We start from the raw sequence: 24001 nt of genomic DNA, 5'->3' as shown, positions 1-24001 counted from the left end.
GTAAGCTACATAAAACAAAGGACATCCTTACCAGTGAACCGTTTCTTCCCAGCAATGTCATATTCTGACACAGGGCCAGTGCCAACAACACTAGTCTCTGGGTAATCAACTTCCAATTCAGTCGTTGTAGAAGCAGTGGTGGTGGTGACAGTGGTGGTGGTTGGCGGCAAAGTGCTCTCAAAAAACTCATAGTCTTCAGAGGAAACATAAGATGAAAATGTTAGCTTTCTTCATGTTATTTTGGCTTAACTATGAGAGGGGAAACATTTCTGTCATCAGCCACAGTCCCAGTGGAGTTCCACGCACCATTCCCTAGCTGCTATACATCCCTTACAGGCCTCCAAATCAGGGTTGGACACATCTCAGCCTTGAAGTGTTTCTACCAAAGTGATGGAAAGTGAGAACAAATTCTTTGACTTAGAATACTAATGTTGTTGCTGGTTTAGGCCTCGCTCACACAGGGGAAAAGGATGGCAATAAACAAATGTATTCCTACAACAATATCCTGAACGCTCTACCACCTCTCCTCACAACTCCCAAGAGAAGACAGCACAGTGACTGAATCCCTGGCCACAGCCCTCAGATGCCAAAGGAAGGTGATAAGGGAGTGAAAAAAATGCATTTTTCAGAAAACTGTTATTATTCTAAAATCCTAGAGCTGGTTCATACTGTTCTTAAACCTTCTTGCAACTTTAGAGGCATTGAGTCTTGTACGGCCATTTGTGACCTCATTAGGGCCATGAGGGAAGACAAACTGGCCCACAGGAATCCCCTCATATTCAGTCCTCCTTGGTATTCAGTCCTATTAAACCCAGTAGTCTTTGAAAAGCTTCTGTGCTGCCAGATCTGTGAAGGTAAGGAAGCGTTTGGCATGCCTGCCATGGCCTCATACAGGCTGTAGGACTCAGGTCATGACTTCGAGTGCTTTCTGCTTAAAATGCTAAAGCATTTGTTATCTGCAGGATTGGTACAGGTTGTAGTTCATCCTCTTCCCCCATGTTCTAAATGTTGGCCTCAGTATCAACAATCAGAACAAAAAGCACAGAAGTCTATATGGCGCACTCACTTTTTAAATGCTTTTCTGTCGTTAGTGGTGGTTTGACTTAAGATCCTAGCACTGCACCCACAAGGAAAAAAGACTTTTATTATTCTAAAGCCACAAATTCTACTAAAAAGTTTTGAGTTTAACAGAGGTCTACATTTATCCACTTTAGTAAACGGGCTAGGAGCAGGAATCTGAGAATTAAAAGGAGCAGAATAACTGAAATCATTGATGGCAGAAAGTGAATGCTAGTTCCAGAAACTAAGAATCTGCATTCCTTATGTAAACCTATAATTAAATTCTAGGACTTGAGGCTTCCTCTTTAGCTAAGTTTTACACGTCCTAGATTAGAATATTAAGATAGCATGAATATGTCTGTAAAAAAGTTTCCCTCTTCTCCTTTTATCTGATTTCAAATCTCTTTGACTGAATTCCACATGAATTCAGCAGATTAACCATTTCATATGTTGGTGACCTCATTCAGTATAAGCAAGTTTTCTAGTCCAAATTCAGTCTACACATCCAAGAAAAAAACAAAAAAAACCCACCAACAACACAGTGCTGTAGAGTGCTAAAAACTCACTAAGGTATTTCAGGTTTCCAGGGCTCAGATGTTATTTGGATTTTCTGTTTTAGAAGAGTTCATTGACTCTGATTGGGCTTGAGTTAGAAGTTGTACCAGAGGAAGTAAATATATTATCAGTCTCTGTTAGATTGCAGGACCAATAGGAAGGGACTTTCACATCCAGAAACAGCTGCTATTCCAGCCTTGCTCTTCACATGTGACACGGGGCTCTAGAAAGCTTTTCCAGCTCCCCACTGCTTGCTTGAGCTCCCATTCACCAACCTCCCCACTTGAACCCAATTTCGAAGAAAGAAGATAGAGAAAAAAACAACCCCAAATATGCCACTTGCAATAGACTTTTACAGTTACACAGTACCATCATCATATATCACATATGCCTCTGGAGTTGCTGTCACATCTGAATCCAGTCCTGAGAATGTATCTATTGAAGGAGAAAGAAAAAAATGCTATAAGAATTAAACGGTCTCATCTCTACCCTCCTAGTAAAATACTTCTGGAATAAACTTTAAAATAAAAGTCCGTAGCTAGCTGATTTGTAAAGAATTTAGATAACCACTTAGTTTCCAGAAAACACAGTGACTGTCCACTCTACATATTTAGAATAACAATCCAGTAACTAACTGCAGTAGCCAGGAGTTTTACTGGGGGAAAGAGAGTTCAGAGCTGCTACTCAAAATGGAGAATAATGTACCTTCCAGGAGGTCTGTCCTGCATCTCAGCAGCTCTGGAGCGCAGGCAAACTGCCAGCAACCATGTAATGCTCATGTCAGGATTTGTTTTATGGTCTCAGGAGCAGTAAATGTGAAAAATTTATATGCAAAAAATCCAACCAAGCAATTCAAATAAACTGAAAACATCTACTCAAATATTTTTGTGCAGGAATAAAAATCAAACAACCCACAGAACAGTGATATTTACAGACTGTGTCTATGCTAGCAAGTAGTGTAGCCTCAAAAGAATGGATTAGTAGAATTAAGTTATTGGTGTTGGTTGCCCGGGGTTTTACTTTGCACTGACTCTAGTCTGATCCTGTGGACTGAATGCCCATTATAGGCCGGGGCATGTACATGTCATCCTGAAGCACAACTTCTTCTTTAGCTTCATCCAGCAGGAATTCAGTTTTGTGCACACTGAGACTGATCCATGATGCAAATGAAAACATAGCAAGAAGAAATGACTGTGCGCATCAAATCCACCCCAATAACCAATGCAAATGCACTCACAGACTTTCCATATGCCTATCCCTATATATTAATATCTCTGCAGGTCATGTATCCAGCACCAGGTACATCAGAAATCCAGAAGCTCATTTTGTGAATCCCAGAGGCTTCCTTACACACTCTGAGAAATGCGTTCCTCCACTTGTTACTCAGGGAAGTCAAAGGGTACACAAAGCTCAGATTAGCCACAAAAAGCAATGCAAACAAAGCAAAAGCATCGTGCTGCAACCCACTGCAGGTACAATCAGTAGTTTTCAATGGTGGTGCTGAATTAGGCCAGTGGGTAAACAATGCCAAGAGAAAGACAGTTCTGACTTCAGGATGCTACACAGCAACTGTTAATGTTCCTTTAAAACAATGTTGGTTTTGCTAAGCGAGTAATACAGACAATACAAAAATGCAACTGTCAATGTTAAACAGTTCTCAAATATAATCTGAATGATAAATTTTCATTTTATGGTGTTCTCTTTTTTATCTAGAACCAACAATTATTGTACAAGACTGACTTTTTTTCTACTACAATTAGTTTCTTCTAAATGCGCAGTAGTGATTTTAATGCCAAAATAAACTTTGAAAACACAGGAAATGGGTTAATTCTCATCAGACTATCATATATCAAATCTGACATTTTCTCATGATGTAGACTACTGCAGCCACTCTTCAGGAAATCATCCACTTGGAAGTCATTTGAATTCCCTGAGGGTAGTCAGTGACGAAGTATATCCTTTGCTGAATTCTGCAGATCTCACCACAGCTGGCCAGCACCAGCCAACGTCTGTAATGTATGTACTTACCTTTGATTATATCCAAGTAAACAGGAGGTTCAGATATGCAGAAATCTGTAGTCCTTCATGGGTAGGTTTTGACTCATTCATACCTATTAGCTAATCAGCTTTTGGCGTTACTACAATCCAGCAAAAACAAATTTTATTTTCTATTTTTGCACTTGTTCAGTCTCTTCTACTTCACTGTCTGTGCTTCTTTAGCATTAGCTGTGGCATGGTGATGACAGGGGTACTTCCCAAAAGACCTCTCACTTTATAATTTTCTGTACGTACATCAGCTGCAGTTCTTCAGCTTGCTCCACCACTCTCTGCTGCGGCTCTTCAGAGAACCCTGACTACCAAATGAGGCTAAGTCTTGCTGTGACCACTTGCCATAGTCTTTTGGCCTCTGTAAGGACAGTGGACTGTGCAAACATAACTTGATTTTACCACACATAACATGTGGTTAAGACTCCACATCTTTTTTTTTCCTCTTGTGAGTTAATGAAAAAAGCTTAGCTGATTTCACTGACAAATCATGCTTGCATGGCCAAACTCCTTCTTGAAAGTTAAAGACTGCTGAATCTAGTGAAATGTTGACAATAAATTCTGCTGGGTCGTGCAAAAATCCTGCCAGAGAGTAAGTGAATTTGCCAAGGCTTAAGTAGAATGTTTGGCAGCAGGTTTTGGCACTTGCAGCCCCCGACTGTTTGTGAGTAAAGTGCTTAGCAACAAATATCAAGCTTTGGCAGATAAAGTATTTCATTAAACAATCTGAAGTATTTTCCAGACTCAGATTAAAGGAAAAGACAAGATAAAAATATGATTTGGAAAATGTCAAGGGAAAACTGCATTAAATATTTTCATAGTTCATATAGTAGTTGTTTATCCCTCTTGAAAGAGTCACTGCACTTGTTAAAAACAACCAGCCATCATTAAATAAATACCACAAAGATGCTTTCTTTCTAAGCAAGTTTCTCTGTGGAACAGACAAGTTGTTTTGCTGTGTTTGTCAAATACTGAGGCAGGTCACCCGGATAAAATTGAAAAAAAAAAAAAGAGAGAGAGAGAGAGAGAGAAGATTGAGAAAACCCTAGTAATTACTCTTCAGAGAAACCAGCATAATTGCCAGGTAGGGTCTAACGTTGCTCAAGCTGTATATAACTGGTAAAAAGTAAAAATCCAGCACCATATTTTCCATTAAGTCTTCCACTGTGATGCTTTTGTTGACACACTCAAAATCCTAGAAAGTTTAGGAGTGACTTAAGGGCCGTTCTCATTGAACTGTTCTTACAATACTTATTCTTAGAAGACGTCCGTCAAGTATCAAATAGCACAGGCCAAAAGGAGGAGACATTACAAGATACAAGCTACATTTAAGGTGAACAAAAGGAGCTGGTGGGAGTGGGAGGGATTCTAACTTTACCAAAAATTGCAGTCCCCTTCAGGCAAATTTGAAAATACCGAGGTGACCATATATAAGAGCATTTGTTACACTTCTGTAAATACAGTTAATAACAATGAAAGCACCAAAGGGAAAACCAAAAACCTTTGAAGAAATATTTAACAATGATGGCCATTTCTATATACATATGTGTATGTGTGTATACATCCATGCATATGTCCGTATGCAAGCACACTTCTATAAATACACACTTTCAAACACGGGACTAATTGTTAGGTAACTATTAACACTATAAATCATTGCAATTCTACCTGCACAAGCCACTAACAACTCTGACTCCTTACTTACCCAGAGCAGCTGGTAAGAGAATTTTCAGTCCCGTACTTCTGAGATCTTTTCCAAAGATGCTGTCCTTAGACTCCCTGTGAGTTGCTGAAGCCACATCTTTCCACATCTCAGCACTCTTCAAAGAGATAGTTCAGCTTCCTAGGCCATGGTTACATGACCTACTTGTAAACCTACTTTAGTTTCAGAGATACAGGTGTATGGGGGAAAAATAACTGGGGTTCATTACCCATGAAAGCTGGCTGCAACAGTTGGCAGATGTCTGACTGCCAACCTGTTGGTTAGGTAATGGCCATGCTCCTACTGTCCATTTGTAGAGTGAGTAGGCTGTTACTTATAAACAGAAAGGATAAGGACTGCCATGGTGCTCCCTGGTCTGTTTTTGCAAAATAATCAGCTAACTGCTTTGCAGTGAAAGGGTAAAATGTGGTAGGAACAGGCTCAAGACCCAAAGACTCCAGTGCATTTGTATCGGTTTACTTTGGATTTAAGTTTGGCACCGCATCCTAAGCTTGTATAACTGCAACAGAGAGATAATGACATGTAGCAATACTGTTTTACATTTTCAGATGAGAAATAAATTAGTGTACAGCCCTCTACCTTATCCATGGAGAGCCAGGGTTGTCTTTCCCCAGCTTCATCTGTGCTGTGCTACATTTCTGCTGGACAATATCTATCTCTAAGGGCTGGCAAGAGGACAAGAATCTCATTTTGCAAAAGCTGGTTCCACCATGGCTCAAAAGAGAGACTTTTCAGAATATATTGTGAGAAACGAACACAAAATAGACAAAACGTATAGTGCCTTCAGGTCCCTACCTGGCCTCAGCTGGAGTGAGGACTTCCTTATATGTGAGTGCTTTGACCACAAAGCTACTGCCTACACTTGTGCGTGAATATATGTGGTAACACTGGATCCAGCACATGGTAAGAATTTTGCTGAAATCAACATATTTCCATGTAAACTTCAGCTTTGGGGAAAGTTGACATTTTCCAATGAAAAAACATTTAATGCCCAAACCCTTCTTTAGCTGCTTTAATCTCAGCTCCTACCTTATCACGTGGATCAAAATCTTAAGAGGCAGATTCTTTCCTGACTTACGTTTGTGTAACTGCATCGTACAAACAGTACAACTGAAGAATTTCAAACAGCACAAAAGGAAGTTACCTTCTGCATTGCAGTCGGGCAGGCCATCAACCCCCAACAGCAAGTTACCCTCATCATCATACTGTCCGTAGGTGCCTGGAGGACAGGTTGGGGATGGTTTCTCAGTGGGTGGTTCAGTGGTGGTTGGTTCAGGAGTGGTAGTTGGTTCAGGAGTGGTGGTGGTAGTCGTAGCAACAGTTGTTGTAGTGGTTGTGGTAGTTGTTGGGGGTGTTGTAGTAGTAGTTGAGGGAGTGGTTGTTTTCTTAATCATTTCAAGACCAATCAGAGGTTTCCCTCCAAGGCTTATTATTGGTTTATCTTGTGCACTCGCTACAGGTTTACTAAATCTGCCATGTCCAAACAAAGGTAATCCATCAGGACTCACTACTGGGGCACCCTTTTCATCTAGGAGAGAAGAACAACAAAAAAAATCTCACCATTAATCCATTTCAGGATTATAGCATGGTATTTATCATCAGTGGATACCCCAAGAGCCTTGAGAGTGTGGTTACAGTGTCCTGTTACAAAACTGAATGAGAAGAAGGTTGTTATCCAGGAAAGAGCCATGGCTAAGGAAGCTGGAAAATGGTTCAGAACATCAGATAAACCACAGTGGTGTTTACTTTTATCAGCTGTTTCACAAACACTTCTTGGGAAGAATGCAGGGAGCTTTCGCTGCAGAACCACAATGTGTAGACAGTGCCTACATTTAATCTAAGTGATTAGAGAATGGTTTGGTTTGGAAAGGATCATAAAGATCATCTAGTTCCAAACCCTCTGCGGTGGGCAGGGACACCTTCCACTAGACTAGATTGTTCAAAGCCCCAGCCAATCTGGTCTTGCACACCTTTGTGGATGGGGCTTCCACAACTTCTCTAAGCAACCTGTTCCTGTACCTCACAACTATGATAGTAAAAAATTTCTTCTAACATCTAATCTAAATCTACCATCTTTCAGCTTAAAATGATTACCTCTCATCCTACCACTGCATTCCCTGATAAAGAGCCCCTCCCCATCCTTCCTGTAGTCAGTCTTGTAACTACTGATGAAAGGTATGATGAATCCATATTCTGCTTCCTAATGCCAAACCTGTGCAAGGAAAAACTGGGATGAGCTGGTGAGAAGCTGTCACTGCATATCAATTTCTGTGCCAGATTCTACATGCTGCAGATATTCATGGTAAACAGTATAACAGCAGGCACTGAATTTGTGTTCCAGAGATCTATACAGGTGAACTGACATGCAAATAGCAATATTTTCATACACATTTTTTTCCACAATTTGTGGTAAGTTTCAAACGAAAAACTAAAATAATCACATACATATGGCTGGCACAGTGCTAGTGGTGGGGAATAATTATTTCTATGAAACAGGATATAAACAAGCATCAATCTAGCTCAGTTCTGCAGTCCTGTCTAACGCTGATACATGTGAGATGAACGTAGTTGATTCTTGCTACCTCATACACTGGAACCCCAGAGGAATGCCCCAAAGCTTCCTCAGGTCCTGCAATGTGCTGACTACCTGATGGAGATCTGAGGTAGAAGCAACTGCAAATGGCTTGCATGGGACCTGGGGATGCCTGAGACATTCAACAGCTCAAAGACTTGTACCATGTGCACAAAAACTGTAGATTTTTTTTTTCTGTAAGAAGGAAATTGTCACTTACCAACAATTGTACGCCCATCCCCTCCTAATTTAACTCGGAGAGGGTTGCCTTGGGAATCTTGGAGGTATTTTCCTTCAACATTTAACACTAGCCCACGGTCAAGATCTACAATCTAAAAGCAATAGATGGACTCAAGTTTAGCTAACACAAGAAGAGGAAAAACAGAATTTCACAGTAACAGAAATCCTGGGAAAATTCAGATGTTAAGTGTGAAGTTCAAGAACAGCTACAACACCCACATACTTTAAAAAGTGAGTCACTAGTTGTGTAGTTGTCACTGAAAAATCACTGTAATTGCTGTAGAAAGTAAATTGCCAGGAGCTGGGCTCCAAACTTACACAGCAACCATCCATATTCATATTGCTTACTATAGCTCTCAAGTGCAAAGGAGCAACTCCCTTGATTTTCTCGGGCAACACTAAGGCGGATTCCTGTAAAACTGATTTGAATATGACCGAGTCCTTCTGAGGACAGGATTTTAAAGTATGTCTACTAATAAAAAAAGAAAAAAAGAAAAAAATAAACTAGTTAATTTAGATTGAAACAGCAGTAAAAACAAAGTAGCCAAGATTTTAATTGCAATAGGAGACTGAGAAAAGCCTCTGTCTCATAAAACAAATCTGAGACCTTGGATTAAATTCAAGAGGTAACTTAACTTAAAATCCAGTCCTCATTTCTGTTTCAACCCAAACCAGCCAAATTGTATGCTGTTTTAACCTGGAGTAACAGACAGTGAGCCATAGAACACAAAAATGCAAAAGGTGTTAAATGCTAGGAGGAAACTGGGAAGAGGACATGAGTAGCAGTTCCAAGCTGGCAAGACAGACTTACATTTGGTGCTGGGGAAAAGCAGGAGGTACAGTCTCTGAAGACTGAGATTAGTCTCTGAAGCCTTCCAGGCCCCAGATGTTGACACAGATCCTTTTGCTTTACGGCGTGTTTGTCCTGCTTGCAGCAAGGACCTCCTCTCATGGGGTAGAAAGAGATGCCCCGTGGACTCTCAAGGACCTTTCTGGGCCACTTTCTGCAGTCTATTTGAAGGGCTTTAGGCATACTTTTCAAAGTTACTTTTCAAAATGTTTATGTTCCTCCAATGCAAATAGTAAGATTGAAGAAGGAGGCTGGTCACAGTCTCCTCCTAATCAGCGTTTGGGCAAAGCAGGAATCAGCAGTTCCTCCCTACATTGGTTGGTTATAAACTCACTGCAGAGGGTTTTGAAAAAAAGTCTGGGCATGTAGGTACCTGGTTGGGCTCTTCTGAAAATACCACTGTAAACAAGTCTGCAGGAATGGCAAAATGCTTAAAGATATCTACCCATGTGCATTTAAAGTGCTGTGACCACTTACGGAGTAATTTACATTTTGATGCTCTTGCTCATAAGCTCCTCTCTGAAGAGTGAGTTTGGGAGAAGCATTGCTGAACACATCTTTCACAGCAGCTAGCCTGGGCAGCCCCCACTCACACCACAAGACAAGCCCTGAGTCACTCCACTAATGAGGAGGAAAAAATGTTTCACTAAATCTGTAGGACTAGTGCTATAGTTGAAAATAGAAGCCAACGGGCTTTAAATTAGTCATTTAAAATGGTCAAATAATGAAACACAGAATTTGTCATTAGATTTCAATGGATCAGTGGAAAGTAGATCATTAGGTATAACTTTACTTTACAGCTTCATTAACTGAGGACACTTTTCTTTCTTGTCTTTGCGAAAACGTAAATACAATACAAGGTCAAAGCATCTTGAATTTGTAAAGAAGGTCACCCTACCCACTTTGTCCCTTGAGGGCCATTGATTACTCTCTGTCCACTTGGTTTTCCATTATTACCAGGTAGTATTTTTCCATTTCCATTTCCATTTTTCGTTGTAAGGTTAGGCCTGCCATTGTGACCTGAAACTGAGAAGAACAGAAACATGCTTTTCTGAAGAAAGCTGTGCATACTACAAATCACATTTTATTCTAAAATGCAAAAAAAAAATGCATTTTCTGACTAATCAGGACATAAACAACAACCAAAAGAGTCCTCACCATGCTTGGCAAATCAGCCATCAAATTTCTGCTTGGAGCAACAGTTACGACACTGTCAGATCCCCACAGTTGACACAAGCATCTGAAATGGTTTCTTCTGAAGAGGCTAAACACTTACGGTTTGTTTCTATCATGTTTATTTGGTCTCTGTATTCCCTCATGTTTTTTTAGGAAAGCAGTGCAACATTTCCAAATGTCACTACAGCCATTAAAATGTTTGTGATCTTTACAAACATTTGAGAAGTAACATGAGGGAAGAAACCATTATTAAACACAACCACGTGTTCAATCCTATCTTCATACAAAGCTGTAGTGACAAACTGAAAGGAGAGGGGATAGGGGCATGGGAATTACCTCCTTTTTTTTTTAAGCTGCAAAAAGGAAGGACTCTCCACTTCTAATTGAAAAAACACTGCTACAAAGAATCACACTCAGCTCAGAAGCGGAGAAGCAGTGGCACTGATTTGCAGGGCCCCAGCTCAGAAAGGACAGCAAATTTCACATCCTAGTTCAGAGACTTGCCTCCAGTAAAACATATATGAAAATATATACATATATTAACTGATTCATATATATATGTATATGTATATATATAAACTGAACACTCCTCGGCTATTAACTACCCAATTGCATGGCTAGCAGTAAGCTGGTATACAACCTCCAGAGAAATCCACTCACTATTCTTTCATGCAACACATCTCATCCTGCATGCTATTACTCAAGGTCTGCTCCCATCCTAAAGCTCTACAAGCTGGTGGATCTCTACACAACATGGAGTCTGAAAAAAACCCAGCTGCACAGTCCTCTCTGTATAACACTGAGGCCACATGGAACAAAATATTGTTGTCTGCTTATAGCAGAGAAGGCATTTACTGAAACACTCATGTCACCCAATACTAGTCTGGATGTACGTGCACTGGGGGGATTAAAAACATTTCTACCTAGCAAAGTCATTGAGACTGTCTGATATTCTGCACAGGTGACATGGGGAATTGAAAGGTGATACACTTGATGCGTAGTGGACCCTCTGTTCCACTATCTAGGCTCAGCAGATATTCTGCAGAAAACAAGCCTGTAATATTTGGGGTAAATCACAGCCATAAAGGTATTAGAGGGCTTGACCGTGACGTGACCAGTCCTCAACAGGAATGTGCAACCCTGAGCTGTCACTTCAAAAAAAAAGAAAGAAATGGCTGAAAAAAGGTAATTAAAGACAATATAGAATGCCAGGACAGCATGAGGAAACACCTTACTGCCTAGGTGTGGACAAAATAGCACTGTGTAATCTACAGAAGCCTTTTAGTAATCCATATTATGAAGAGCAATATACCTGAGAGGCTGTCATGATTTGAGTACAAATGTGCTTTCAGTGAGCATTCAGTGAAGTCATTGCTAAATAAGGAATATAGCCCTTTTTCCAGTTTACTACGTAACTCTGTCATCTCCTGTCTGGATCATGGGATCCTGTGCAGGTCAGATTATAGGACCAAAGGTCTGGGGCACTGCCTTACACTGATTAGGCAATGCCCTCAAGAACTGGGCTTGCTGAGATCTACCAAAATAAAAACGTAATACATTGTACTAAATAACGGAACCTACATTCTAATGGAGGACTTCTCATCTAACTGCTGAACTTAGGAAAACAACAGTTCAGTGAGATTAATACAACAAAGACAAGATACCTTGCCTGTGAGGAGGTCTAACAAATTGCCGTTGGGAAGGGCTCCGTAGCCTGGAGTTCAATAGTCGCTGGCGAGGGGACAAAGTGGAAGAAGAAACTGTTGGAGAAATCGTGTGTGTCGTAGATGCAGAAGAACGTGGCCAGACAAAGCTTGGTTTAGATGGGATATGCTTGTTAGAGGACTGAGTAACCTGTGATGCTACAGCAGAACTTCTTGGTGATTCAGGAGAAAACATTTTTAATGTTGGAGTTTCTTCCTTCTCTTCCTCTTCAGAGCTTACTTTGTGAGGTAGAAAAGTGTCCATAGATTTCCTTCTATTGCTACTAGTGTCATCATGTGTATTTTTGTTACCTCTGGAGACAGAAGGAGACCATTTTGCTGCCAAAGACGTGGGTTTCTCTTCCACTTCTTTCTGATCATATTCACTGTAATAGTCATCCTCTTCATTAGAAACTGACTGACGAGATTTAGATGAAGAGGAGGAAGGAACTTTTCCAGGAAGTTCAGCTTTGGATATTTTCAAGGGTGACAGGCCATATTTTTTCTCTGTTTGGGACACTGTTCTTGTAGCAACCATTGAGCGACTAGACAGTGAAGGACGATCTTGTCTCAAAGAGCTGGATGACAACCTTGCATTATACTGGTTGTCTTTGGCTGTATCACTGGCAGAACTGGAGTCTGGCTGAGTGAGTTTTGGTTTGTAGGAAGGTACCTGAGAACCTTGTTGCTGTTGCCTTGATAGAGATGAACTTGAGCTTCCCTGAGAGAAAGTTGCAGGTGATCCCCTAGAAGAGGACACGTCTTTAGGAAACACAGAGTGGCTGCTTGCCCTGTCACTGCCTTCTCTTACATCATCCTCATCATCTTCCTGCAATTCTTTGTTACTTTGTGATGAGATGTGTGATGGGAGGCGACGGCCCCTTGAATGCAGTAAGGAAGAGCTGGTTTGTGCCATCTGCGGAGGCTCTGAGCGGGAGGTCTTCTCCAACAGAAGATGAGAGGGGAATGTATTTTTAGGTAAAGATACCCTTGACTTTGATCGATCAAAGGTTTCTTTTACCTCTTGACTGTCCTGCTCTTCTGGCTTATGTTTGGAAACAGAAGACTGCAAAACAGAACGCTTTTCTGCAGCAGCCACGCGACTTTGTTGTTCTGCCGAGTCAGAGTCGAGTGATGTTTCACCCTGTGTCTTCTTGAGGTGAGAATCAGAATTTACCTGAGGATTTCTTCTCTTGGAATAGATTGCTGAAGAAGACTGCTTGGAAGAGGGAAGAGAAGGAAATAAGGGGGTTGCATCTTGTGAGTCCTCCCTATAGTTCTTATCAATATCCTTTCCGTCAGATTTGACACTGGTGAAGGAGTGAGATTGAGGTGAGGCGTGACCAGAAACAGCAGATCTTGATGAAACTGCCACTGCAGCTAATTTCAAATCCTTCCATGTGCGAGAATTGGAGCCTGAGGGTAGCCTTGTTTGCTGCGACCTAGAACTGGGCTGTCCTGCTCTGTCCTCTGCTTCTTCACTGTCAAACTCCTTACGGCTATCACGAGCATGTGAATCTGCTGATTTGGAAAAGGGTTGATGCGAATGACCTACAGAACGAGATCTACTGGGATGGCTTGGGGCAACCTCATGAGAAATAGCAGACTGTCTATTAGATGGCAAGGCCATCTGGATAGGCTCTGAAGTTTTAGAAGACACTTTGACCAGCATAGTGTCTGGCTTTCCTTCCACATTACCAGGCAGAGGATGGGAAGAGGTTTTAGAAGGCACACGAATGTTGCTTTGCCTCAGTTGCTTTGTTTCATTATCTGTGTATTTAGGAACAGATGAGGTAGAAGAATCTTGTGCTGATGCTGGTAACAGTGCTGGTGGCTCATGTTTCACTGTGCTTGTCTGTCGTGACACTTCTGATGTGTGGGTTTGAACAGGAGTCCTCCCTGAGGCAAGGACAGGGTGGACTGGCCGACTAGGGGACAAGGGTCTAACAATCCTCCTCTGATCCTGGGCTTTTGGTGGCATTGTAGGAGTTTCTTGGGAGGAACTGCGATCATCTGTTACTTCAGTGGACTGTAGATCAGATTCCAACTCGCTTGTTTTTCTAGAAGGTAACTGAGATTTACTTATGGCCCCTCCTCGAGTCAGTATTTTATTCTTATATTCAGAAAGAAGATTCTTTTTATCACTAACAGTAGCTGAATGACCAGATGACTGCTTAGAGGAAAGTGATGGCTGGACTTTTGAAGAAACAGAGGAAGTTTGAGAAGGAGACAAACCAGGTTTTTTAGCCTCTGAAATATCTTGAATATTTGTTTGTTGTTGAGCAACTGAATCCTCATGAACAGCTACAGGGGAAAAAATGGTTTACTCATAAGAACAGAAGAAAAGAAAAAGTGTTTATTCATAACAATAGAAGCAGTGCAAAAAAACAGATTCAGGAAAGAAATCAGCCAGGTAGTAAGAACAAGACAATTACGAGAATATGAGACAATAATTTTTTCTGTATTAACCAACCTACATGGAATTACTGTAACTTGGGTGAAACTTAAAGCAATTGAAATCAAACATCTAAAAGCAGGTCCTGCGGCATTGTATCAATGCAACCAAATCTTCAGTAGAGCTTAAGTCGTGTTGATGGCATGGTGCTGCATTATCCTATCTAAGGTTGTGGCCCACATTCTCAGTTAAGTCAGCAAATCTTACGTCCACACCACAGCATCTATTTGGCAAGAAGCAAATGCAAGCAGTAGAACCTGAGTAAGCCAAAGCGAGAGTTGCCAGGAAAAGCGCAACCAAAGATGTAATCATTGTATTCTTTGGCCTTTAGATAATAAGAGCTTACATTGCTTTTATGCAGGAAATAGAGTATAGTATGAACATATTTTAGAAGTCCATAAAATGTCTTTTTGCATGCTGCAGTAACAGAAACACTACTAGGGAAATAAACTCCCATGGGTCAGACGGAGCGGAGGAAAAAGCTAAGAAAAGTCTGTAAGAATGAAAGTAACTGGGGCAAAGGCAAGAATGTGCAGAGCACGCAATTGGTGCATAGCTTGGTTCTCACCTGCTGGAATGGCGACACTGAAGGCTTTAGACTGAGGACCTGGCCCCCTCCTGTTTGCTGCACGAATTTTGAAAATATAGCGCTCCCCAGCCTGCAGACCATCTATTATGGCTGATGTTGTAGCTCCAGAATAGGTGATGGACTTTGCTCCAAATGGCTTGAGAGCCGGGGCGTATGAAAGAATGTATTCTGAAATGATTTGGCAGACGGTTGGAAGGAGGAAACTGAAAACAGTCCTGTTTCCAGCGGATAGACTGTATGGGTAGGATGAATTAGAACGTGCATTACTAAAATTAATACACTAGCAATGCACGCCAAGTCAAAAGCTGGAGTATAAAGACATGAGAGAGATACATATACACATGTATGTAGATAAGTTGAACATTTGTTCATCTTAACAGACAAAACTAAGTCACACTGATAACCTAATGAGTAAGACAGAATATGTTTGAAAAATACATAAGCAACAATGTCCATTGGCATATAGAATCACCAGTAGCAGCCAGAAGACAGCACCAGCAGCAACATGGTTTGGTGTGCTGCACCAGGAGACTTTTTTATTATTATTATTTCTGGACGTCTACTAATAAAGGGGGGAAAAATGAGTCCTCTGAAAAAAAAATTAACTGCCCTGAATCAGAAATAGTAGAGGAAAGCTACAAAAAGAAAATGCACTGGAGATAGAAAATATGTATGCACACTGCTAGGAAAATATGCACTGATCAATTACTTGTGGAAATTTAGTTTGAAAGTGCAAATATTAGATAGTGTGGTTCTCCAAAATCAGAATACCCATGATGTTACAGCTGATGGACTGCAAGCATGTTTTAGAATTTCTGAGAAAAAGAGAAATTTTTAACTTAATTATTAGGTACCAAGATATTTGCACTCAACAACACATGACCCAGAGAATATTTTCCAAAACATAACTCAGTTACAATGGCGGACAACACACAATTGTGTTGCTGATTCTAGCCACGTCCACAGCAAATAAAAATGCTAAAAGTTGTCTTCCCACACAAGTTATTTGGAAGGACAAAACAGTGTATTCACATAATTATTGTTCAAGACATCAGTATTAAAATCAGATTACACTATTCATTACTATTAATTACATCCTTATCCTACATTTCCAACAGAGCCTTGACACAACTATAATTGTACTGTACCATAAGGCCCTAGTCATGCAAAAGCTGCTCTGACAGTCCACTGCGGTGAAACTCTACCAGCTTCAAAGGCCATATACTCATTACTCAGCAGTGCTGGAGCCCAAGAGGTATCCCCATGAAAATGTCAAAGCATTTTAATATTGGAAACAATATTACTGCAGTCAAATATAAGTGTTTCCAGCTGAGTCTCTGCTTAGTGGGGTTTTAGCTGAAATGTAAAGTTTTAGCAGTAGGTAAAATTCATGCCTGGATGATTGAGGTTCTTACTCAAAAAAGACTCTTCTACCACTAAATAATGGCACTGCATATTGCCAAATGGTAGCACAGGTATTGGAAAACAACAGGACCTTGAAAATAAATTCCAAGGGCTGACAGCACTCTCTCTACAGAAAGAAATAGAACAATATTTGACGAGTCACTGTGCCATGACAGGAAAACTCTAGAACATAGTGACACTTTTAAAAACAGAAAGCTTACTTTTTTTTCTGAAAACCATCCCATATTCATTGTGTTAAGAAATGTGTCACACACAGATCACCAAAATCAAGAAAAAAAACCATCAATATTTTACATGCAAATGCATTTAATGCTCAACTGAAAAATCAGTGACATTGTAAACCTGGGAATGGTTTTGTTTGTTTGTTTTAAGATACACAAGAGTTGCTTTAATTACTGAGGCACTAGTGTAAGTTCTGTTAACTCTCAAATGGCTACCGGAAGGCATTTTCTTCCACTACTTTAATAAGTGATATAAATATATAAAAGGACAGGATTGAAAAACAAAATGACCAAAAGACAAAAATTCGTGATTATCACATGCTATCAAAATTACTAAGAGTTGCTAATTCAGTGGTTTTATTTACCAGAATAAATATAATTTTTGTATGTATTTAGTTTAAAAATAAGACCACTCCTGTAATACTTCATGCTCAAGAAAAACAATGATATTTTTGATGTGTATAAGCATTTAGCCCTTGAATATCAGGTATCTTAAAAATTATTGCCTTAGATAAATTATCTCAAGATCAGCAGTCAAAAATGGACAAAGGGCTACAGAATGCTCGAAATTAGGAGCAGATTTGAAATTTCAGATAATGTCCCTGCATGACCCTACTTCAGGAAATAATTTTTGGACACAATTGCAGCTCCATTGAAGCAATTGGCAAGACTCCTACTAACTTCAAAGAGGAAGGAATTCCACCACTGCCCTGAAGAACACATAAACTAAGCCTTGTATGCAGACACGGTACACTTCCCTCCAAGCCAAAGGTTTTTTTAAATCCTGAGATGCTACAGTGCTGATAAGGCACCTCCAGAAACTTGTGTTAAGCTTAATATTGTCAACCACTGGAGAACAGGAGCGGCCAAAAAATCAGCCTGTTCAAAAAAAAATCCCAGAAAGCCACTTTTAAAAAAATTCGATGCAAGTAAATAGCTAACAAATTAGCTTTATGACCATGTACAATAATGCTATAGTACACAAGGTTTATGTGTGGTATCTGTTAAAATCACTATTTGCACTTGCTTCTTAAGTTGAGGCTTTCCTTCTGTGATAAACTAGAAATAAAATACAGCATAAATCCACTGAGTTTCTTGGAACTACCCAAATTTTCCTTTTTCACCTAACTGTTACAAATCCTTTGGGAAACTTCCTTCTTGGGCTCCATTTCGACCTGCTTATTAATGGAAGAAGAGGTAATCATGCATGCGTGGCACACTGGGAAGCTCTTTGACATCCCAGGCATACGGTGATGATGGCTTCCCAGTGGCAGAGCAGAGATACTGGGCTGGAAATAAGAAAATCTTGCTTGGGGTATGCCATTAAGAGGTGAAAAATTCCTGGCACAGTCAGCAGTTCCAGCTTGCTGCAGAGCGGCAGTCTGGCTTCAAGAAGACCAGTTCTTTGAGGGGGTTAAAAACTGACAGTCAGTGCTTACCTTTGACTTTTCCTTCACTTTCTGGAAGAGCATCCCAGGATGCTGCTACAGAGGTTGGTTTCCCCTTCAGTGGCCAAACGTCCAAGTTTTCAGGTGCACTGGCAGGAGCTGTGAAATATCCATTTGCCAGAGAGGCAAGAAAGAAAAGTTGACCTACACAGCATACACCTTTTGTTCCTTCTCATAGCAGAAATTCCCATATGACCATTCAAAGACAGATGTGAAGAGCACATATGGCTCAGGTGCATGCATGCCTGTATTACATTTTGTGAAATTTTATTCCATACTTTTAGGAACAGGTTGTCTACACAAGACTGCTACCACAGCTTAGCTAAAATGATGTGGTAATTTGGTTGTTATAGACCACTTCCCTGTACCAATGGAGCCCCACAGATTCTCCATGGTGGAGGCAGGATTTAAATTTGCTGACCATAAAGAGGGACAGCAGCCAGGCGGCTCCTCTCAAAGGAAGGAGCACAGCCTGCAGCTGGAGTCCACAGCACTGACCCATCCCCTAGAAATACCCAAACCATCTCCCCCTTTTTTCGTTGTTCCACAAGAGTAACCACAATACTACTGCAGGGATGCACACAGCAGCATAGAGGCTTTTCCCGTGTCCCAAACCATCTGCTGCTCGAGGCAACCACTTGTTCTGCTTTCCTTCAAGTTCGCCCCATTTCACAGCTCAAATCTTAAGATTTGTGTTGCTCCAAGGACCTCTTGAAAACATACCAGCCTCTGGGGTCCGTTGGTAAACAGATACGCTCCATTTGCCTTCTTTTTCTCCCTCCAAGATTTGGACGGCAAACTCATACATGGTGTCCGGCAGCAGATTTTCCACCAACGCCCGCCGGTTGGACACCTGCTTGTAATCCCACCTTGCTGATTCCCCCTTTTCCCGATAGCGAACACTGTACTGTCTGGTATTAGAAACACACAAAAATAAAATTTCACCTGTCGAAACCTAGCATTAGCTGAATCAGAGAGAAACAAGACTGCTTTCCTCTCAGCCAGACTTACTTCGGACATTACCAAAATGCAAACAACCAAGTACTACTACGACCAAGAGCCAATTATCTTTCAAGCACCTGCCTCACTTTAATGGAACCTTACTGCCTTTACTGCAAGGGATGGACCGCTCTTTCCAGCGTCTTACTCAAAACATCTCCTGCCCCAAGGGTAGCTGCAGGGCTTTCTGAACCAAGCCAGATGTCCCAGGGGGCTCCACCACTATCCCACCACCCCATGGCCGCAAGCATGGCCGGATGGCTGGGATTTCCTTGCTCCCAGAGCAGTGCTGGCAGCTCAATTCCCACATGTCTGCCCAGATAATGGCTTCCACAACAAAACTGAGAACATCTAAAATTACCACTTCTCCTGCTGTGCCCCTTGGCGTTTCAGTCCCGGGCTGCACAGACTTTTGCTGTTCCCAGGCTGAGCAACATAATCCTGTGCTTTCAGACCTTTGGCAGTTTCCAGCCCATTTCTCTGTTTATTTTTGTCTCCAACTGCTGCTGCAAGCTGCTGCGAGCCACACTCTCCCACTCACAAGAGACCCTGACCTGCTCGGCCTCAGCTGCACCAGGTTTCTGGAAGGTCAGCAGACGCAGGAGGCACTGATGGGCATTTTTCCCATTACAGAGTGATGCTTCCTGCAGCCACACTAAGGTCTTCTTGAAGATATAGTCTGTTCTGACAAACTAACTCAACACCTCAGCTTTGCCTCTTTGTGGTTTGTGCCCCATCCCCACCCCTTCTTTCATCAGCCACACATGGGGATTTGCCAACAGTCGTGATATACCAGCACTTGAAGAGCAAAAATATTGCTGGTTAGTATTGACAACGTTCAGAAGGGACCTAAACCCCTGTAGTCCAGTACTTACACAGATTACTAAATACTAGAGACCAGGGTGCAGAGAGACGAGTAGGGTGCATCACAACCACCCATGTCAGGTTTCTAATAGCTTCTTTAAAGTATCCCCTACCAGTCACTGTCATAGGAAGGGATATGCAAATTCCTACACTATACGCTAAATTAGCCCCTAAACCAACTGTAATTAAATAAATGCAAAAGCAATCAGTAGTGCTTTGGTAGCAGTTCGCCTTCAGTATGTATTCAGAAGAGAAAACAAGCCTAACTACCTGTTTGCGGCAACCTTCTGTTTTTCATACAGCGGGTCTGTCCAGGCAACAAGCACAGACTGCGAGGACATAACTCGAACAGTTATGTCTTGTGCCACCTCCACCTCTTCCTCCTCTGAAACAGCAAAACAAAATAGCATTTCAGTAACAATATTGGAGTTCCCATTAAAAAAAAAAAGTAGCTGTCTTCAACTGATGTTATGACACACACAGCACAGAAAAATAACAACTACAACATTAGCGGAAAACCAAGTGCATTGATTATTGATGACACCCCATCATTTCTTCCGTTAGTCGACAGTTTACAAGATCAGCATACTAATATACTCTACAGACCTTCAGTATTCTATCAGTGCCCAAATTGTTACTTACAGCAAATACCTTTCTTATGAAGATACTGGCATTTGTGATCTCTGGCAAAGTCACTGTTAGAGCTGCTTGGAGATCAGAAATTTTGCCTTATGAAACTTTCTGGATTTTAAAATTTTGTTCCACATTGAAGGGCAATAGAACCAGGGACTGTCAAAAATTTTTCACAAGGGAGAAGTCTTGCATATTTTACATTTTTCAGCGCTTCGAACAGGTTGCTTGAATTCAGCTTTTCATTGTTTTATGGTATATAGGCAAAAATTAAAAAAAAAACCAAAACACTAAAGTGGGCTGTTCTGACATATCAAAATGTCCTTCACAAATATTTTACAAGACTTTAAAATTAAATGAAACTTATCTGATTTTTTTGAGGTTTTTAGTTTTGATGAGACTCCTGTTTCCATCTGTCCATTAGAGTTTTTCCAGTGTAGCCTACTGCCCCATGAAAGATTTTCTACTCCATGACACTACTAGTGTCAGAGTAACCATTCTCAAACCTCCCAGAGGCACGGAATCCACAAGGTACAACTTTCCAGCCCAAGTTTTACAGAAGAGTAACACTGAAAAAATACTGATGTCTCAGAGAAGGCCAGTAAACTCTGGTACGATTGCATTCTCTGGGGACCTAACTCATGTATGACTGAAGTCCAGGAAAGGATTGCCTTTCTCCTCAGTGGGTAGCACGTTACTGCAAAACCCAGCTCTGCATGCACAGAGAAACATACGGAGAAAAACCTAGCAACTCCAGCATCAAAAGGCTTGCAGTCTAAAAATCATAAAGCTATTTCATTTTGTTCAAGTGTCTCCATGAATTGACAGCTGATGTGAAAGAAACATACCTGTCACTTTCCTCTTTGTTAAAGATGACCTATAGACAGGTTGGCTATGTCCTTGGGAGTTCCTTGATGGCAGTGAAACCACATGAACTGACTCAGAGGCTGTACAAGTGGGGAAAAAAAATAGAGACTTTCCTGTAACCTTTCCCATCAAAAAAAAAAATCCTGTCTTTTCAGGCAGAACTCTGTTGTATTATTTTCTGAGATACAAAAGGAGAAGCTTCCTCAAAAGGTGAATTATTAAGATACATTGCTTTTATGCCAGAGGTTTCAATATGCATACAGTAAGAACAGTAAGATTGGTATTTTAGAAGCAGAAAAGCATATTATTAATATTAAAACCCAATAGTTTTACAATAGTTTTGAGTTACTCTCTAGATAAGCTGGTAATTTAAAAAGCATTTTTTTTCCCTTTTTAAGAAAACATAGTATAAAAGCAGTGAAAACAGGAAGTAGATGCACCAAACCATGTTACTCGTTATTTCTTTTCAAGATTAAGTACATTACTGAACTCCCACTAAGTCTGTGAGAAGATTTCCATTGACTTCTGTACTGCCTGGACAGGCTCTCATCCCTCAGAGCAGTGGTACATGCTGGCAATAAACAAATTTGGGATCATCTTCCACTCGTGTGTCCAGCTTCCCACCTTGGCACGGACACCAGAGCCACTCCTCCACATGCAGTGTGTAGAAAGATGAAAAAAGTAAAGAGATACTAGAGAAAGGATGAGAAACAGGTAAGATATTCCTTTAGGAAAAGGTAGAATAATTGGTAAGTTCTCTAGGGAGTTCCCTCTCTTACAATAAATGGAGATAAAAATAACGCAAAACCCACAAAACAGAGGGGACATAGACATTTACATTGCAAAGCCAGGAATTCTGGCAGCCATGCGTGATTTCAAAATCATCATCCATTTTTAACCCAAGATCAGACCATCTATGGGATGGGTTTCCAGCCTACAGGAGAGATTCTGAGAGAAAGAAGCCTAACCTCGAGCAAACACACTCAAACAACAAAGAGCAGCCAAAGCTTGTGAGAAGAGGATCGAAGTAAGGTTCATGACTGCAGACCTAGTGCCTCCTTGGGAGAGAGAAGATCACGCAGCAGGACAGAGACAGGTTAGCCACGACACAGGCAAATTACAGAAACAGTGAAAAGGGAAACAGCCTCTGAGGAAACAAAACTCTTGCAAGCCCTGTTGATACAATTGGATGGGAAACCTTTTAAATCAAGGGCACACGATCTAGGGCAGAAGTGCAAACCACCACAGCGTGACAGGGCTGGGACCACACAAGAGGCTAACCTGACTGTTTCAGGAGCCCTCAGTGACCAGAACCTCATGAAGGAACTGCAGAGAACATGGACACGTGAATGTAACACTCTAGTATGGAACCCATCAACGTTTTAATGGTAAGTGCGGATATGTTTAATTAAAGAATTATTTTTGTTCTCACTGGTCTGAAGTAATGTAGGGGAACAAAGTGTGAGAAGAGGACACAAAACAATGGGTAAGAGTGGCCCAGCCACATGTAAGGAGAATTTGATCTATGCTCTTCCCCCTGCTGTTCATAAGACTAACTCGCACATGGTGTCTATTTAAGACAGTATCGACTTCTGCTTCAGTTTATATACTGGTCATCATAGTTTTCTGTTAATAGCATATTACACAACATAATTCTAGCAAGCATTTTCATTTTTAGGAAGTAGAAATTTTGAAGGCTACAATAACGTGATCTGTGATCACTTAGCTGCCACAGGGGATTACAGAAGTGTGCTAGCTCATCTAGGTGGTATCAGGAAAATGCGACTCACCTAGTTTTCTTGCTTCTTGGTTTTGTCGCTCTTGCAGCAGGGGGGCATAGCTCATCCTTCGGCTGCTCTCTCCATACCCACGAAGGTAACCTTGGGATCTGCCACGTGGACCCCTGAAGCCTGCTCCATAAGGTGGCTTCCACCGAAAAGATAATTTGCCATCTGAGGACTGGGCGCGCATTCTCAAAGGTCTGTTTGGCATGTCCTTCTCTTCAAAAAATAAGCAAATACACAAATCCCATCACAGTTATTATGAAGCACATGATGTATAACAGTCCACGTATGTCTGTTGCAAGCACATCTATTGAATTACATCAGGGCATAATTTTATAGTTTCTAAATTTTTGCTAAAAACCCAACTGCAGTAACAAGTTTTCCAAGTGGGATGTACAATACTTAATAGTATCTTCTCCCAGGCTTTTCAGACAGACTGGTGCAAGACACTGAAAGCAAAAACATATAGTAATACAAGGACTCCTGCCAGAAACTGGGGATATCTTGTAGCTTTCCTGATTAATCTTTTCCTTTTCCCTTTAAATCCCCTTTCCCTATTTCAGGAATTCCAGTATGTTACTTTATTGGCAAGTGCTAAAGGTCAGTGTAAAACGAAGCACAGAACTGTTTTACTATTTTTAAACTTTCTTTTAGAAAGTAATATACATTAAGAGCAGGCTCTCTTCCCCTAATCCCACTACTGGCAGTTCTGCTCTCTGACAGCCTCCTATTTAAGAGCTCTGTTCTGCATGTGCTTCAACTCTTGACTTACCAAACTCCCATTAAATGATCCCT

General features: G+C 41.0%; 1 protein-coding gene across 1 annotated transcript in view; it reads right to left on the bottom strand.

The window, feature by feature from the left end:
- The window catches only part of FNDC1 (fibronectin type III domain containing 1), a 37511-nt gene extending 14093 nt beyond the window's left edge, over window positions 1–23418 (bottom strand). Inside the window, exons 1-12 of the mRNA XM_069852181.1 lie at window positions 23213–23418; window positions 21404–21502; window positions 20196–20310; window positions 18786–18973; window positions 18054–18161; window positions 14948–15136; window positions 11886–14228; window positions 9944–10065; window positions 8176–8287; window positions 6528–6911; window positions 1984–2049; window positions 32–193 (exon numbers count right to left, since the gene is read on the bottom strand). Of these exons, the coding sequence (XP_069708282.1) occupies window positions 32–193; window positions 1984–2049; window positions 6528–6911; window positions 8176–8287; window positions 9944–10065; window positions 11886–14228; window positions 14948–15136; window positions 18054–18161; window positions 18786–18973; window positions 20196–20310; window positions 21404–21502; window positions 23213–23414 (4090 nt within the window). The 5' untranslated portion in view covers window positions 23415–23418. The remainder of the gene's footprint in view (window positions 1–31; window positions 194–1983; window positions 2050–6527; window positions 6912–8175; window positions 8288–9943; window positions 10066–11885; window positions 14229–14947; window positions 15137–18053; window positions 18162–18785; window positions 18974–20195; window positions 20311–21403; window positions 21503–23212) is intronic.
- Window positions 23419–24001: the final 583 nt, after the last annotated feature.

Source organism: Phaenicophaeus curvirostris, chromosome 2, assembly GCF_032191515.1.
Source record: "Phaenicophaeus curvirostris isolate KB17595 chromosome 2, BPBGC_Pcur_1.0, whole genome shotgun sequence".
NCBI classification, from domain to species: Eukaryota; Metazoa; Chordata; class Aves; order Cuculiformes; family Cuculidae; genus Phaenicophaeus; species Phaenicophaeus curvirostris.
This window is presented reverse-complemented; position numbering and strand designations above follow the sequence as displayed.